At 40.4% G+C, this 16,040-nt stretch overlaps 2 protein-coding genes across 4 annotated transcripts in view; one reads left to right on the forward strand and one right to left on the reverse strand.

Moving 5' to 3' along the window:
* MYH15 (myosin heavy chain 15) overlaps positions 1 to 12,460 on the forward strand; it is a gene marked incomplete at both ends in the record, with an annotated part of 184,460 nt that extends 172,000 nt beyond the window's left edge. Inside the window, 4 exon segments of the mRNA XM_082624363.1 lie at positions 9,187 to 9,233; positions 9,235 to 9,280; positions 10,241 to 10,426; positions 12,290 to 12,460. Of these exon segments, the coding sequence (XP_082480489.1) occupies positions 9,187 to 9,233; positions 9,235 to 9,280; positions 10,241 to 10,426; positions 12,290 to 12,460 (450 nt within the window).
* Positions 12,461 to 12,604: 144 nt separating this feature from the next.
* Positions 12,605 to 16,040, reverse strand: part of HHLA2 (HHLA2 member of B7 family) — a 150,565-nt gene continuing 147,129 nt past the window's right edge. For all 3 annotated transcript variants that reach the window (XM_082625666.1, XM_082625664.1, XM_082625665.1), the window contains one exon: positions 12,605 to 15,424. In XM_082625666.1, the coding sequence (XP_082481792.1) occupies positions 15,377 to 15,424 (48 nt within the window). In that variant the 3' untranslated portion in view covers positions 12,605 to 15,376. The remainder of the gene's footprint in view (positions 15,425 to 16,040) is intronic.

Genomic DNA, 16,040 nt, shown 5'->3' on the forward strand with positions numbered 1-16,040 from the left:
GATGGAGATCTCTGGGAGATTTTCGCTGTTTGATATTACGTGAGCTGGGAGGTGTCTTGTGGACCAGTGTCCTGAAGTTGGCTCTCCCACCTCAGAGGCACAGCACTGACTCCTGGCTGTAGCACTAAGAGCTTTTCATCCACACGGTTCAGAATAAAAGGGAGAAAAAGTAGAAAGAAAGAAAGAGGATAAAATAAAATAAAATAAAGTAAGGTAGAATAAAATAAAGTTATTAAAATAAAAAAATATTTATTAAGAAAAAAAAAACGGATGGATAGAACCCTAGGACAAATGGTGAAAGCAAAGCTATACAGACAAAGTCTCACACAGAAGCATACACATACACACTTACAAAAAGAGGAAAAGGGGAAAAAATAATAAATCTTCCTCTCAATGTCCACCTCCTCAATTTGGGATGATTCGTTGTCTATTCAGGTATTCCACAGATGCAGGGTACATCAAGTTGATTGTCGAGATTTAATCCGCTGCTCCTGAGGCTGCTCGAGAGATTTCCCTTTCTCTTCTTTGTTCTCACAGCTCCCGGGGTTCAGCTTTGGATTCGGCCCCGCCTCTGCCTGTAGGTCGCTGGAGGGCGTCTGTTCTTTGTTCAGACAGGACGTGGTTAAAGGAGCCGCTGATTCGGGGGCTCTGGCTCACTCAGGCCGGGGGGAGGGAGGGGTACGAAGTGCGGTGTGAGCCTGCGGCAGCAGAGGCCAGCGTGACGTTGCACCAGCCTGAGGCGCGCCGTGCGTTCTCCCGGGGAAGCTGTCCCTGGATCACGTGACCCTGGCAGTGGCGGGCTGCACAGGCTCCCGGGAGGGGAGGCGTGGAGAGTGACCTGTGCTCGCACACAGGCTTCTTGGTGGTGGCAGCAGCAGCCTTAGCGTCTCATGCCCGTCTCTGGGGTCCGCGCTTTTAGCTCCGGCTCGCGCCCGTCTCTGGCGCTCCTTTAAGCAGCGCTCTTAATCCCCTCTCCTCGCGCACCAGGAAACAAAGAGGGAAGAAAAAGTCTCTTGCCTCTTCGGCAGGTCCAGACTTTTTCCTGGACTCCCTCCCGGCTAGCCGTGGTGCACTAACCCTTTCAGGCTGTGTTCACGCCACCAACCCCAGTCCTCTCCCTGTGCTCCGACTGAAGCCCGAGCCTCAGCTCCCAGCCCCGCTGCCCTGGCGGGTGAGCAGACAAGCCTCTCGGGCTGGTTAGTGCTGGTCAGCACCGATCCTCTGTGCGGGAACCTCACCGCTTTGCCCTCCGCACCCCTGTTGCTGCACTCTCCTCCATGGTTCCGAAGCTTCCCCCCTCCGCCACCCGCAGTCTCCGCCTGCAAAGGGGCTTCTAGTGTGTGGAAACGTTTGCTCCTTCACGGCTCCCTCCCACTGGTGCCGGTCCCGCCCTATTCTTTTGTCTGTTTATTCTTTTTTCTTTTGCCCTGCCCAGGTACGTGGGGAGTTTCTTGCCATTTGGGAGGTCTGAGGTCTTCTGCCAGCGTTCAGTAGGTGTTCTGTAGGAGTTGTTCCACATGTAGATGTATTTCTGATGTATGTGTGGGGAGGAAGGTGATCTCCATGTCTTACTCTTCCGCCATCTTCGCCCTCTCTCCATCTATCCATTTTTAATCAGGTTTTTAATTTTTTTGATATTCAGTTGTGTAATTTATTTATTTTTTTAGATATTAACCTCTTCTCAGATAAATGATGTGAAAATATTTTCTCGCATTCCACAGATTGCCTTTTCATTTTGTTGATAGTTTCCTTTGCTGTGTAGAAGTTTTAAAGTTTGATGTAGTCCCACTTGTTTATTTTTGCTTCTATTGCTTTTGCTTTTGGCGTCAAATAAAAAAATCTTTGTCAAGACCAATGTGATGGAGCTTACCCTCTGTGTTGTCTTCTAGGAGTCTTATGATTCCAGGTCTTAGATTCAAATTTGTATCCATTTTGAGTTCATTTTTATGTATGGTGTAAGTAATGGTCAAATTTCATTCTTTTGCATATGGCTGTCCAATTTTCCCAACACCGTTTATTGTAGAGGTGGCTGTCTTTTACCCATTATATGTTCCTGACTCATTTGTCATAAATTGGCCATTTATATATGAGTATTTCTGGGCTCTCTTTTCTGTTCAGTTGATCTACATGTCTGTTTTTATTCCAATACCATACTGTTTCAATTACTATACCTTCGTAATATGTTTGAAATTGAAATCAGGGAGCATGATGCCTTCAGCTTTATTCTTCTTTCCAAGATTGCTTTGGCTATTTGGGGTCTTTTGTGGTTCCATTCTATTTCTGTGAAAGGTACCATTGTTATTATGGTAGTGATTGCATGACTTTGTAGATTGCTTTGGGTAGTATGGATATTTTAACATTAATTCTTCCAATCCATGAGCACAGAATATCTTTCCACTTATTTGTGTCTTCTTCAATTTCTTTCATTAATGTCTTATAGTTTTCAGTGTGCAAATCTTTCACTCCCTTTGGTTAAATTTATTCCTAAGTATTTTATTCTTTTTGTTGCAATTATAAATGGTATTGTTTTCTTAATTTCTCTTTGTGATAGTTCATATTAGTGTACAGAAACATAACTGATTTTTGTATAATGATTTTGTATCCTGCAAATTTACTGAATCATTTTATTAGTTCTAACAGTTTTATTGAAGTCTTTAGGGTTTTCTATATAAAATATGTCATCTGTAAAGAGAGAGACTTTTACTTCTTCCTTTCCAATATGGATGCCTTTTATCTCTTTTTCTTGCCCAATTGCTCTGACTAGGACTTCCAGTACTATGTTGGATAAAAGTGGCAAGAATGGACATCCCTGTCTTGTTCCTGATCTGAGAGGGAAAGATTTCAGTTTTTCTTCACTGAGTATTATGACAGGTTTGGGTTTGTCATATATGACCTTTACTATGCTGAGGTATTTCCCCTCTATATCTACTTTGTTTAGAGGTTTTATCATAAATGAATGTTACATTTTGTCAAATATTTTTTGCTGACATTTTTGAGATGATCATATGATTTTTACCCTTCATTTTGTTAATGTGGTGTATCACATCTATTGATTTGCAGATGTTGAACCATCCTTGCATCACTGGAACAAATCCTACTTGATCATGGTGTATGATTCTTTTAATGTATTGTTGAATTCAGTTTGCTAATATTTTTTGAGGATTTTTGCATCTATATGCATCAGGGATATTGGCCTATGGTTTTCTTTTTTCGTGATGTCCTCTTCCAGTTTTGGTATCAGGGAAATCCTGACCTCAGAAAATGAGTTTGGAAGTGTTCCCTACTCTTCTGTTTTTTGGTATAGTTGAGAAAATATTGGTATTCTTCTTTAAATGTTTGGTAGAATTCACCAGTGAAGCTGTCTGGTCCTGGACTTTTTATGTTGGGAGGTTTTTGATTACTGATTTAATGACCTAACTAGCAATTGGTCTGTTCAGATTTTCCATTTCTTCATGATTCAGTCATGGTAGGTTGTATGTTGTAAAATTTATCCATTTCTTCTAGGTTGTCCAAACTGTTGGTACATAATTGTTCCTAGTAGTCTCTTATGATCCTTTGTATTTCTATGGTATCAGTTATAACATCTCCTCTTTCATGTCTGATTTTATTTGAGTCCTCTCTCTTTTTTTCTTGGTGAGTCTAGTTAAGGGCTTGTCAATTTTGCTTATCTTAAAAAACAGCTCTTAGCTTCCTTGATCTTTTCTACTGTTTTTTTTTTTAATCTCTGTTTATTTCCACCTTGATTTTTGTTAACTTCCTTCCTTCTATTAACTTTGGGCTTCATTTTCTCTTCTTTTTCTAGTTCCTTGAGGTGTAAAATTAGGTTGTTTATTTGAGGTTTTTCTTGTTTCCAAAATGTAGGCATTGGGACTTCTCTGGCAGTCCAGTGGTTAAGATTCCATGCTTTCCAGCTCATGCAGCTCAATATCAAAAATACAAACAACCCAATCCAAAAATGGGCAAAAGACCTAAATAGACATTTCTCCAAAGAAGATATACAGATTGCCAACAAACACATGAAGGAATGCTCAACATCATTAATCATTTGAGAAATGCAAATCAAAACTACAATGAGATATCATCTCACATCGGTCAGAATGGCCATCATCAAAAAATCTACAAACAATAAATGCTGGAGAGGGTGTGGAGAAAAGGGAATCCTCTTGCACTGTTGGTGGGAATGTAAATTGATACAGCCACTATGGAGAACAGTATGGAGGTTCCTTAAAAAACTAAAAATAGAACTACCATACAACCCAGCAATCCCACTACTTGGCATGTACCCTGAGAAAAACATAATTCAAAAAGAGTCATGTACCACAATGTTCATTGCAGCTCTATTTACAGTAGCCAGGACATGGAAGCAACCTAAGTGTCTATCAACAGATGAATGGATAAAGAAGATGTGGCACATATATACAATGGAATATTACTCAGCCATAAAAAGAAACGAAATTGAGTTATTTGTAGTGAGGTGGATGGACCTAGAGTCTGTCATACAGAGTGAAGTCAGAAAGGGAAAAACAAATACCATATGCTAACACATACATATGGAATCTAAGAAAAAAAATGGTCATGAAGAACCTAGGGGCAAGACGGGAATACAGATGCAGACCTACTAGAGAATAGACTTGAGGTTATGGGGAAGGGGAAGGGGAAGCTGGGACAAAGTGAGAGTGGCATGGACATATATACACTACCAAATGCAAAATAGATAGCTAGTGGGAAGCAGCTGCATAGCACAGGGAGATCAGCTCGGTGCTTTGTGACCACCTAGAGGGGTGGGATAGGGAGGGTGAGAGGGAGGGAGATGCAAGAGGGAAGAGATATGGGGATATATGTATATGTATAATTGATACACTTTGTTATTAAGGAGAAGCTAACACACCCATTGTAAAGCAATTATACTCCAATAAAGACATTTAAAAATTTAAAAGATTCCATGCTTCCACTGCAGGGAGCATAGGCTTGATCCCCAGTCAGGGAACTAAGGTCTTGTATGCCATGTGGCGCAGCCTAAATAAATAAAGACATTTATCACTATGAACTTCCCTCTTAGAACTGCTTTTGCTGAGTCTCATAAGTTTTCATATGTTGTATTTTCATTTTCATTTGTCTCAAGGTATTTTTTATTTCTCTTTTGATTTCTTCTTTGACCCATTGGTTGTTCAGTAGCATGTTATTTAATCTCCATATATTTGTAAATTATTATTTTTTTCTTGTAATTGGTTTCTAGTTTTATACATTGTGGTCAGAAAAGATACTCAGCATGATTTCAATCCTCTTAAATTTATTAAGAGTTTTTTTGTGGCCTAACATATCATGTATCCTGGAGAATGTTTTATGTGTGCTTGAAAATAATGTTTATTCTGTTGCTTTTGAATGAAATGTTCTTCATATGTCTAAGTCCGTCTGATCTAACATGTCATTTAAGGCCAATGTTTCTTTAATGATTTTTTGTCTGCATGATCTATCTTTCTATGAAAGTGGGGTATTGAAGTCCCGTATGTTAATTGCTGTTTATTTCTTCCTGTAGGCCTGTTAATATTTGTTTTATAGATATGGATACTCCTATGTTGGTGCATAAATATTCACAAATGTTGTATCATATTGTTAGATTTACCCCTTTATCATTATATAATGACCCATTTTGTCTCTTATTAGACTTTGTCTTAAAGTCTACTTTCTCTGATATAAGTATAGCTACCCCACCTTTATTTTGGTTTCATTTGCATGGAATATCTTTTTCCATCCCTTTACTTTCAGTCTGTGTGAGCCCTTATATCTGAAATGAGTCTTTTGTAGGCAGCAGATAGATAGGTCTTGTTTTTTAATCTACTTGGCCACTCTGTGTGGAGTAGAGAATTTAGTCCATTTACATTTAAAGTAATGACTGATAGGTATGTACTTATTGCCCATTTGTTAATTGTTTTCTGACTTTTGTAAGTCCTTTGTTCTTTTCATCTTCTCTTGTTCTCTTCAGTTGTGCTTTGATAATTTTCTGTAGTGGTATGCTAGATTCCTTTATGTTTTTCTTTTGTGTATCTACTATAGGGCTTTGCTTTGTGGTTACCATGAGGCTTACATAAAACAACCTGTAGTTATAACAGTCTATTTCAAGTTGATAACAACTTAAGTTTTGTTGCATTCTAAAGGTCTACGTTTTAATCTCTCCCCACCTATGTTTTATATTTTTGATGTCACAATTTACGTCTTTTTATCTTGTATATTCATTAGCAAGTTTTTATAGTATAGTTATTTTTACCATTTTTGTCTCTTAATCCTACATAGTAGATTTATAAGTTTATCTACCACCGTTACAATATTAGATTGTTCTGAATTTAACCTATATTTATCTTTATCAGTGAGATTTATACATTACTGTTACACATGAGTGCCCTTCTGTTTCAGCTTAAAGTCCCTTAAACATTTCTTGTACGGCCAGTATAGTGGTGCTGAACTTCAGCTTTTGCTTATCTAGAAAACTGTTTATCTTTCCTTCAATTCTGAAGGACAACTTTGCCATTAGAGAATTCTTAATTGGCAGTTTTTTTTCTTTTAGCACTTTGAATATATTGTGCCACTTTCTTCTGGCCTGGAAAGTTCCTGCTGAAAAATCTGATAGTATTATGGAAGTTTCCTTTGTATGTAACAAGTAGTTTTTCTCTTGCTACTTTTAAGATTCTCTCTTTGTCTTTAACTTTTGACTATTTAATATAGTCTTGGTGTGGGTCTCTGTGGGTTCATCTCATTGGGAATTCCAGGCTTCCTGAATCTGGATGTCTGTTTCCCTCCTAGGTTAAGGAAGTTTTCAGCCATTATTTTTTCAAATCACTTTTATGCCCCTTTCTTTCTCTCTTCCCCTTCTGAGACCCTTATAATGCAAATGCTGGTCCACTTGATGTTATTCCATAAGTCCCTTATGCTGTCTTTACTCATTTTCTTTTTTTTTTCCTACTTTAATGGGATGAAGTCCACTGCCCTGTCTTGAAGTTCAATGATCCTTTCTTCTGCTTCATCTAGTCTACTGTTGAATGCCTCTATTATATTTTTTAATTCAGTTATTCTATTCTTCATCTCTGTGATTTCTGTTTGGGGTACTTTCTTATATTTTCTCATTTTTGAAATGTTCACTTTGTTCATGCATTGTTCTCCTGAGCTTGGTGAGCATGTTCATGACCATTATTTTGAACTCTTTATCATGTAAATCACTTTATCCTTTTCTGGGGTTTTATCTTGTTCCTTCATTTGGAACATATTCCTTTGTTTCTTAATTTTTTTTTACTCTCTGTGTTGGTTTATATGCGTCAGATAAAACAACTACCTCTCCCAGTCTTGAATGAGTAGTCTCATGTAAGAGAAGATCTTTATTGTTCAACCCTACCCTAGCTCTTGGTTGTCTCTGAAAACTTTGTGATTGTCCAAGTGGCCTTCTTTGTTCTTAGTGGCTCCCAGTAGTTGAGGGTGTCCAAGAGCTGTCAGTGTCCCTCAGTCAGTACCTAGATGCAGGCTGATTGGAAGCCATACCCTCAGGTGGGAGCTTTTAAAGTATGCAAATATACCTCTTCCAGGAAAGACTGGAGGATGGGAATTTCTGTTTCCTCTGTTCTGACCCTTGGGGTGACAGCCAGTTAAGAACTGTTTCTTTGTTTGCTACCATCCTGTTGTACCTGTGAACACAAGCCCTGCTGGTCACTGGAGACAGGATATCAAGGAATGTATCCTCTGGGCATCAGCTACAAAAGTCAGTGTACCAGACCTGTGCATAAGCTCCTTTCTCAGAGATACTGGTGACCTGGGTGGGGCATATGAAGATGGTACCCACTGGCTTTCCCAGGCATTTCAGTCTTCTGCTACTGCCCTGGAAGGAGCGGGTGGTTGCTAGTTGGAAACTCTGTTTGTTGCAGTACTGTAGGACCCATGAACATAAGTCCTGCTGGCCACCAGAGCCAAGCTTTCAAGGGGTGTCCCCTGGGCAGCAGCTGTAAAAACTGGGCCACCAAATATGTGCACAAGTTCCTTTGCAAGAGATACCAGCATCTTGGAGTGAGGCAGAGGGACAGTGTGGAGATGGTGCCCACCAGCCTCCCTGGTCTCTGGAGAGTAATGCAGTCAGTCCCTTGATGTGTGTTAAATTAGAAACCTTTCCTTTGGGCTGAAGCTACTAAGAGAAGCAAATAGGCCTCTTTCAAGAAAACACTGGGCATTTCTGTCTGCTGCCTGTGTGGTGTGTCCTGGGGGATAATGGTTAAACCTAGCAAGGAGGGAACAAGCAGGATAGCTATGGAGGCATAGGAGATGATACTAGTTGGAGTGAAGGGAGTTTGTGGAGGGCCATGGGAGGTAAGTGGAGAAACCATGAAAGCCACCAAAAAAGTTGATACTTGATGGAATAGGTAAGATGGAGCCAGAAGAAATTTTTGAGCAGTGGGGGTATGTCTTGGGTAAATTATTTATCTCAGTCATCAGCCAGTTAAGATACTTTCTTCTTCAGGGAAGTTCAACAGCTCCAAAGTGGAGATAGTCTAGTTAAAAGGTGTAGGAAAGGGGGTGACATGCAGAGCCTTCCTACATGTCTGTCTCTCCACTGCTTTCTCTTCAGAATACCCAGGGCTTCACAGAGCATGGTTGAGAAACACCACCTCACTAGATTTTCTTTCTCCAGCCCAAGGCTGGATTGCAATGGGAGCAATGAGAACACACCAAAGTGTCCCCACAGCTTATGGAATTTTCTTCCCTATCTCTGCTGATGCCCACACCAGAATTCCAGAAAATTTAAACTTTCCTGTAGTTCCATTATCCAAAGCCAAGGATCAACTAGAAAGTTCAAGGGAGGAATTGATTTGATGGGGGTTGGAGGCAGGCACTGAGAAACCACAGGCAGATGTGGCTTGGCTGGGATGGGAGGGCTGAAGACCAAATTGAAACTAGTGGCTTTAACTTCCATTTTAGCAAAGGCTGGGAGTTCTGTGGTGGATCAGGAGAAATGACTGTCATTACTCTGAGCTGTGTTTATTAATCTCTTAGAACTTGGGATGAGTAGAGTTAAACCCATTTTTCAAATCATAACTCTAAATTTGGTGTTTAATAAAATCTCCTTACTCTCATTTCCTCATGTGGGGCTACACCCAATGCATACTGCTGGATCCTTCAAATCACCTTCACATACATACCTATACATTGCAGGCAGAGGAAGATAAGAAAAATATGAGCAGGATGCAGACTCTGATGGATAATCCAGCTAAACGTACAAAGTTATAAGCAGGAAATTGAGGCAGTGGTAAGTACCTGAGGCATTTGCAGCCTCATGGATTTCCTAGCCATTTACTTTTGATTAATGGAGATATGTGGCCCTAGGCTAGATGAGCAGCTTGTCAGAGAGGACCAGCTCAGCTTAAAGTCTGCTCATTCTGTTTTTTCTCATGCTAGAATTATTACCTATGGTTAAAATTTGTGCAACTTTTCCCTCCAGGGAGCCAGAGATCTCTCCCTTGACCTTGTGGTTATGCCCAAACATGTGCATTGCAAAAAAATGAGCCAAATAAGAGCATGGTATCATGTAAAGATGGAAAAGTTTTGGTTGGGTAATCACCCTGAGACCCTCCTCACCCTAGGGCTTTCCTCACTCTAAAACCTTGCTTGAACATAAATGCAGCTCACAGTCCTTTTTTTCCTGATGCGCCTGGACATAACTGTGGCCAAAACTACCATCTCTTGAAATGTACTTGTCAACCCTGGTTAGTAGCCATAGCTCCATGGAATGTAATTGATAAGCACCATATATATTGGCTTATGCCTAATAATAATATATCTTGAAGGGTTTTGAATTGATTATTTAAATGCTTTGGGCTAAAATACTGCTATGTCTAATAATTACCTGTTGACCCTTATAATTGTAAAGACAAGCTCCCTCTACCCAGAATAGGATGTTAAACTGATTACAAAACAAATAACTGTGGTTAATCTATCACATACCAAATCTGTGAAAGCTGGACTACATCCAGTTGGTGGAAAGTGCTGACCATGTTCTAAATTTCCTGGGAACAACAGTTATAAAATGGATCTGGTGCCTGCTAGGAATCTGAATCCATATATATCATACCAAAATATGATATTCCATTCAATACTCAGAAGTTTAGATTCCTTCACACATTTTTCAACTTTCTAATGTCAGAGCAGAACAAAAATAGGACTAGTAGGCTCAGGGATTCCTTTTTTTTTTCATTTTTTATTTTTTCAGGAAGCAGAAGCTAGTCAATACCTTTCCAAGTATAAGAAGCAGCAACATAAGTTGATTGAAGCTAAGGAAAGGGCAGAGATAGCCGAATCTCAAGTTAATAAGCTCAAGATTAAAGCAAAAGAGTTTGGGGAAAAGGTACATCAGATATTCAGCTCTGCTCTAACTTTTAAAGCACTTGTGTTTCAGGTTCATGTCATCACATGGCAATTTCTTATTTCTCTCTTTAAAGGCTTTTAAAAAACTACATTAAAAAACAGGTTCTGACAAAATCTTCCTATATTTATTAATTCTACTTGTCCAGGTAGTATGAAGCACTAAGCATTTGAGTGGGATGCACACTGTATTTACGCTTCTCAAATGCTTAATTCTAGGTTAATGTGCAGGCTCTGAGCTCCAGGGCCTAGATTCATGTGGGTAGAACCGTCAGAAGTCCAGGGAGCAACGATGATTAAAGAAGCACAGATGGATCTGCTTGAAATTCTAAGTGAACTCCTTCTATTGTGGGTATGTGACTTTGTATCATATTGACATGGAGACCCCAGGCAGACACGTTTAAAATTGAGGCCATGAATGAGAAAAAATGGAAGAGTCCTGCTTTTTAGCTATCTTCCCTAAAACAGAGAAAGGGACTGTCTACATCTCTGGTCCCCCAAACTTTAGTTCTGATCCAGTAGTAGGGGCCAGTGCCCTAATTTTCCTGGTAAAGTGATAGAGTGACAGAGAGCACTAAACTGTAGGCTTGGCAGGGTCATTGTCTTAGTCTGTTCAGGCTGCCATAACAGAATACCAGAGACTGAATGGCTTACAAACTACAAACATTTCTCACAGTTCTGGAGGCTGGGAAGTCCAAGGTCATGGTACTGGCAGATTTGGTATCTGGTGAGGGCCACTTCCTTGTAGATGCCCTCTTCCCACTGTAACCTCCCATGGTAGAAAGAGAAGGAAGAAGCTCTCTGGGGTCTTTTTTGCATAAGGGCATTAATCCCAGTCACGAGGACTCAACCCTCATGACCTAATAATTTCCCAAAGGCCCCATCTCCTACTACCATCACCATGGGGTTAGGATTTCAACCTATGAATTTTGTGGGCGGGGACACAAACTTCATACTGTGGCAGTTAGGGTAGCCTCAGCTTCCTCATTGAGATTGTTCCCAGAAACACAGTTTTAAAGTGTGATCTGGCTTTAGGAGGAGAGAATTAAAGGAGGTTGGATACCCTCCACAGAATGCCTACAGAGCACTTAGCACAGGCACCGTCATTTCAGTTTTAGAAACATGGTACATGCTTGGTCTTTCTTTTTTTTTTTTTTTTTTTTTTTGGTACGCGGGCCTCTCACTGTTGTGGCCTCTCCCGTTGCGGAGCACAGGCTCCGGATGCACAGGCTCACCGGCCATGGCTCACGGGCCCAGCCGCTACGCGGCATGTGGGACCTTCCCGGACCGGGGCATGAACCCGTGTCCCCTGCATCGGCAGGCGGACTCTCAATCACTGCGCCACCAGGGAAGTCCCAGTCTTTCTTATTATAAATGAATTATTAATAACTGTGCAAGATAAGTAGATAGGGCAGCCAATAATAAATACTACCTTATGGGAGGGCGAAGGATCTCTTTCAAAGAAGAGACTAAAAGTTGGTTATATTGAATGTATTTGGATCCAAATATGAGACATTTGCAGACTCCAGAAATTTCTTATCGATGAGCAAATAGTTGTCTCAGGGATAAGGCCTATATAGAGAGGTCCAGTTAAGTGGTTTGAACTCTGGCCTCAGTTTGAAAAGTGTTATGGCCTCAGACTGGGGTCTTCTGTGTAGAAGCTGCCCAGCAACCCCACGTAATGGATTTGTTTAGGGAAATATTTCACACGTGTGGCAATTGCACTCAGCTGCAGGAGGTCAAAGGGCCTCAGAAACAGATGTAATGCATTCGACTTTGTCACGATTATTTCCAACAAAGAATAAAATGAGTGAAGCAGAAATTGCTTCTGAGAGGCCAGAGATGAATAGGAAAATCGTCCTTGGCAGTGCAATGACTAACTGTTTTCCATTCACAGGAGGAGAGCCTGAAATTCCTTCAACTGTCAGAAACCAAAGGAAAAGGTTTTCTGATAGAACTGTGCATCAGGTCTGTGGAGCAAATTGGTGATGTGGCTAGTCTCTCCCTCATGGGGTCTTCTATAGAGGGCGCTGCCTTCACTGGCAATGCAAGGCGAGCAGAAAATTGAGTGACCGAGCACACCCTTGCGGTGAATTACCGGTGTCTGCTTTCTCTCATGCAGATAATTGCCTCAATTCCCTGCCTCCCTTTGAAGCAAATGAAGAGTTGGCTAAGTCCTGCTTATGTCTGGAAAGCACTGGGTATGGTTCTTGGTATGCGTTGCACTAATGAAAGTCACAGGACTCTCACAGAACACGCTGATATTCTGTTTTTCAGGTTCATGAAGAATGACCAGTCCTTGTGTATAAAGGACAGAGGCTGGAGAAGTACAAGGAGGGACTGTTTTATGGCCAGAAACGTAAGCTGCATTTGAAACATACACTTAAGTTTTTTTACTGAAGTATAGTTGATTTACAACGTTATATTAGTTTCAGGTGTACAACATAGTGAGTCGACATTTGCAAATTATACTCCATTTAAAGTTATTATAAAATGTTGGTTATATTCCTTGTGCTGTACATTGCATCCTTGTGTCTCGTTTATTTTATACCTAGAAGTTGGTACCTCTTAATCCCCTTCCCCTCCCTCTACTCCTCCTGCTACTGGTGACCACTAGTTTGTTCTCTGTATCTATAAGTCTCTGTTTTGATATATTCACTCATTTGTGAAACAGACATTTTAAAAAACGTGTTTATGCTGTGTCCAAAGTAGTTTAAACAAGGTGATCAGAAAATGAAATAATAAAAGGGAATATTGTTGCTTCCAAGTGTAGTGGGGAATTTTTTGATCCTCAGAGGAAAGTAAACATTTCCCATGAAAGATTAAATAGATGCAAGAATCTTTTAAATTCTGATGTTAAAAAAATACTTTGTACATATTGCTTCTTAATGAGTAATATTTACAGAAGACATGAGCTATGTTATGGTCCATGGGGACTAGGGCATATTGGTAAAGGGTTATTACTGAAGTGAGTGAACTCTGCTGGCCTTATTTCTACATCCGTGAGTCTATATTTTTAGCCACTAATGGTGGGAGACAACAGGCTTTTCTTAGCATTCTATAGTGATTTACATATAGTCATAGTTGGGCATTTTGCACTTGTAGGTAAAACCCTCCTGCTGGACAACCACGTAGGCTACATACTTGTGCAATACTGAAACAACACCCCACACAAGATGTTCAGGTCAGTGATAGCTGGTATGCTGTCTTTGTATTGTACCAATTTGGCTAAGCTGGAGGTACACAAGAGAAATATACACCAGATGTGACAGGAAGAAGTGAAGGAACAGCTGGGTTCTTTCTGTGCTCATAAGGTCAATGTATGGCCCCAGGCACAGTGGTAGCTGGCAAATATTACTCCAGGCTAAAAAGGTGAGCTAGCTGGGATGGGCCACAGCTCCGTGGACCCACAGCTCTCTCAGCTCCTGTCAGAATCCTCGCCCGGCAGGTGTGCAGCTCCATGGCAATGGGCGCCAGCTTATCTTACAGGTCACTCAGTGTTGACTTTGGAGGCCCTGAGAGACTGCATGGGGTCCAGTTTGTTCTTATAAATTCCAGTCCCTCCTCAGTCCGTGTCCAGCTGTCCTTCCTGACCGCTGGCACAACTGACCGACAGCGACCTCAGGCCCAGCACCAAATGCAGAGGGGACAGCCTGGTGCAGACTTCTTCACCAGTGCCCACAGTTCTATAATGTTGAATCTCTATAATAAATCCTTATTCTGTCGTTCTCAGCAGTCTGCCTCTCTGATCCAACCTGCTTCACACAGGTGGCTCTAAGATTAATTCAGGGACTCAGCGGCGTTGAAGGACACAGAGTCCTTCTTGTCCACCATCCTCAGTGTGTTGGCTTTGGTCTTTAAATTTATCACCCTCATCACCGTAAGTAGACTAGAGCAATTCTGAGCACTTTCTCCTCACCAAGTGTCTTATATCCTTTTCTAAAGTTTTTCTTCAAGCGTCCTTAATACTTTACTGTTTGTGATGAACACTGGTCACAACATTGTAGCAAATACCTGAAGTCAACAGAACTATGTGCAAAGTAGGAGCTTGTGAAAGAAGTCCAGCTGATAAAGAAAATTGGACCAGGTAGTATTAATACACGATTGAGGATTGGTTTTCTCCTGTAAACTATACAGTTAAAAACTTGAATAAGTTAACAAAAGTCCTGGTTAGGCTTTCTTTCTTATATATTGATGATGAAATTGAGAACAGATCATCAAGCCAGCTGAATTATCCATTCTCTCCTTGCATAAAAATTTATATGAAAATCTAAATTTATTAGAAATCTGATTAACAATATGACAACTGAGCCAAAAGAGTAAATCAAATTATCTTCATAACTAGGGTCACTCCGCTATGCAAACCCTGGTGTTGAAGGGTACAACCCAACCCCAGAGATGTCAATTCTTGAGTTGATAGGGCCCTTTGCACCCTGGGTAGTCTTAGAGATACTGACATTCTTACTCTTTGGGGTCCCTAAGACTCACCATACTAAATCTAGTTGATTAAACTGATATTAACCATTCATATAAAACTAGAGTACAATACTTTAGCAAATCCATTGCCTTGTTTTCTAGGCTCTGGTTTTTCACCTTTTCACTAAAGTGACTTCTGCTTCTACCACTCACCCATCATTAGTTAATCAGATTTTGAATCATCTCTTAGTGATTCATTTCTTCTGAGTTCTTGGTGGAAACCTCACTGTAGCCTCCTGGGCTGATTGCAGCAGGAATGTAAATGAATGGGATAGTTCTTTTCCACGCTGAACTGGAACCCTTGGCATCCAGGCATTTATAATCTTGATGCATGTAGGGGGTCAATGAATGATTCTTAGGTCGTGAGAAAGAACGTAATTATTCTGTTTCCAGTATCACAAGTCTTTGCAGTGGTAGAATTGTCAGGTCATAACAAGCCATTGCTGGAATCGCAGTGAAGAAAGGGGAGGTGAGATCACTGGATGTTAAGGATGTTTGTGCTGTGCTGTCAACTCTTGTCTTCACTTCCTTTACTGAATGAATATTCTGAAAGAGCCTAGAACCAAGAAAAATGGACTCAAAATCACTGTTGTTCATGTCAGAATAACCATTTTTATCTTAAGTATTTAATGCTGGTAGTGTTTTGTTTTGTTTTTTGGGAGGAGGGAGCTTTAAGCTACTGTTTGCATCTGTAATCAGAGATCCGTGAGACAGTTATAAAATAAGTAGTTATGAAGTCTGGGTCTTATCAGTTAATTTTAATTTTCCTGCTAGATGTTTCTGAGATTTTAACAAGTAGAAAAACAAGTTTACCCCACTCTTTACTGTTACTTATTCTGATTAATGGAACTCATAAATAATAAAAGGTGTGCAGCAAAAAGTAAGTATGCAATCAAGCTATAATTCATAAGTGAATTATAAGTTCTGAAGGAACCTAGAAGTGGCTGGAAAAGTGTAGAAGGTCAGCAGTCTGACTCTGGGCAGAAATTATAGTCTGCTTTTCTCTTCTTTATCTGTCTGTATTGCCTTCCACTCCTATGCAATCCCATGTTTCCATCAGAATAATAAGTATATTGGTGCATAGTGCCATTTGAAATCATCTTTACAAATAACAGTTGGAGATGATAACAGCAAGCACTTATTTAAGCAAGTAGAGCATATTTAATTACAGT

The sequence above is a fragment of the Mesoplodon mirus genome, assembly GCF_964341445.2.
Source record: "Mesoplodon mirus genome assembly, chromosome: 6".
Lineage (NCBI taxonomy): Eukaryota > Metazoa > Chordata > Mammalia > Artiodactyla > Ziphiidae > Mesoplodon > Mesoplodon mirus.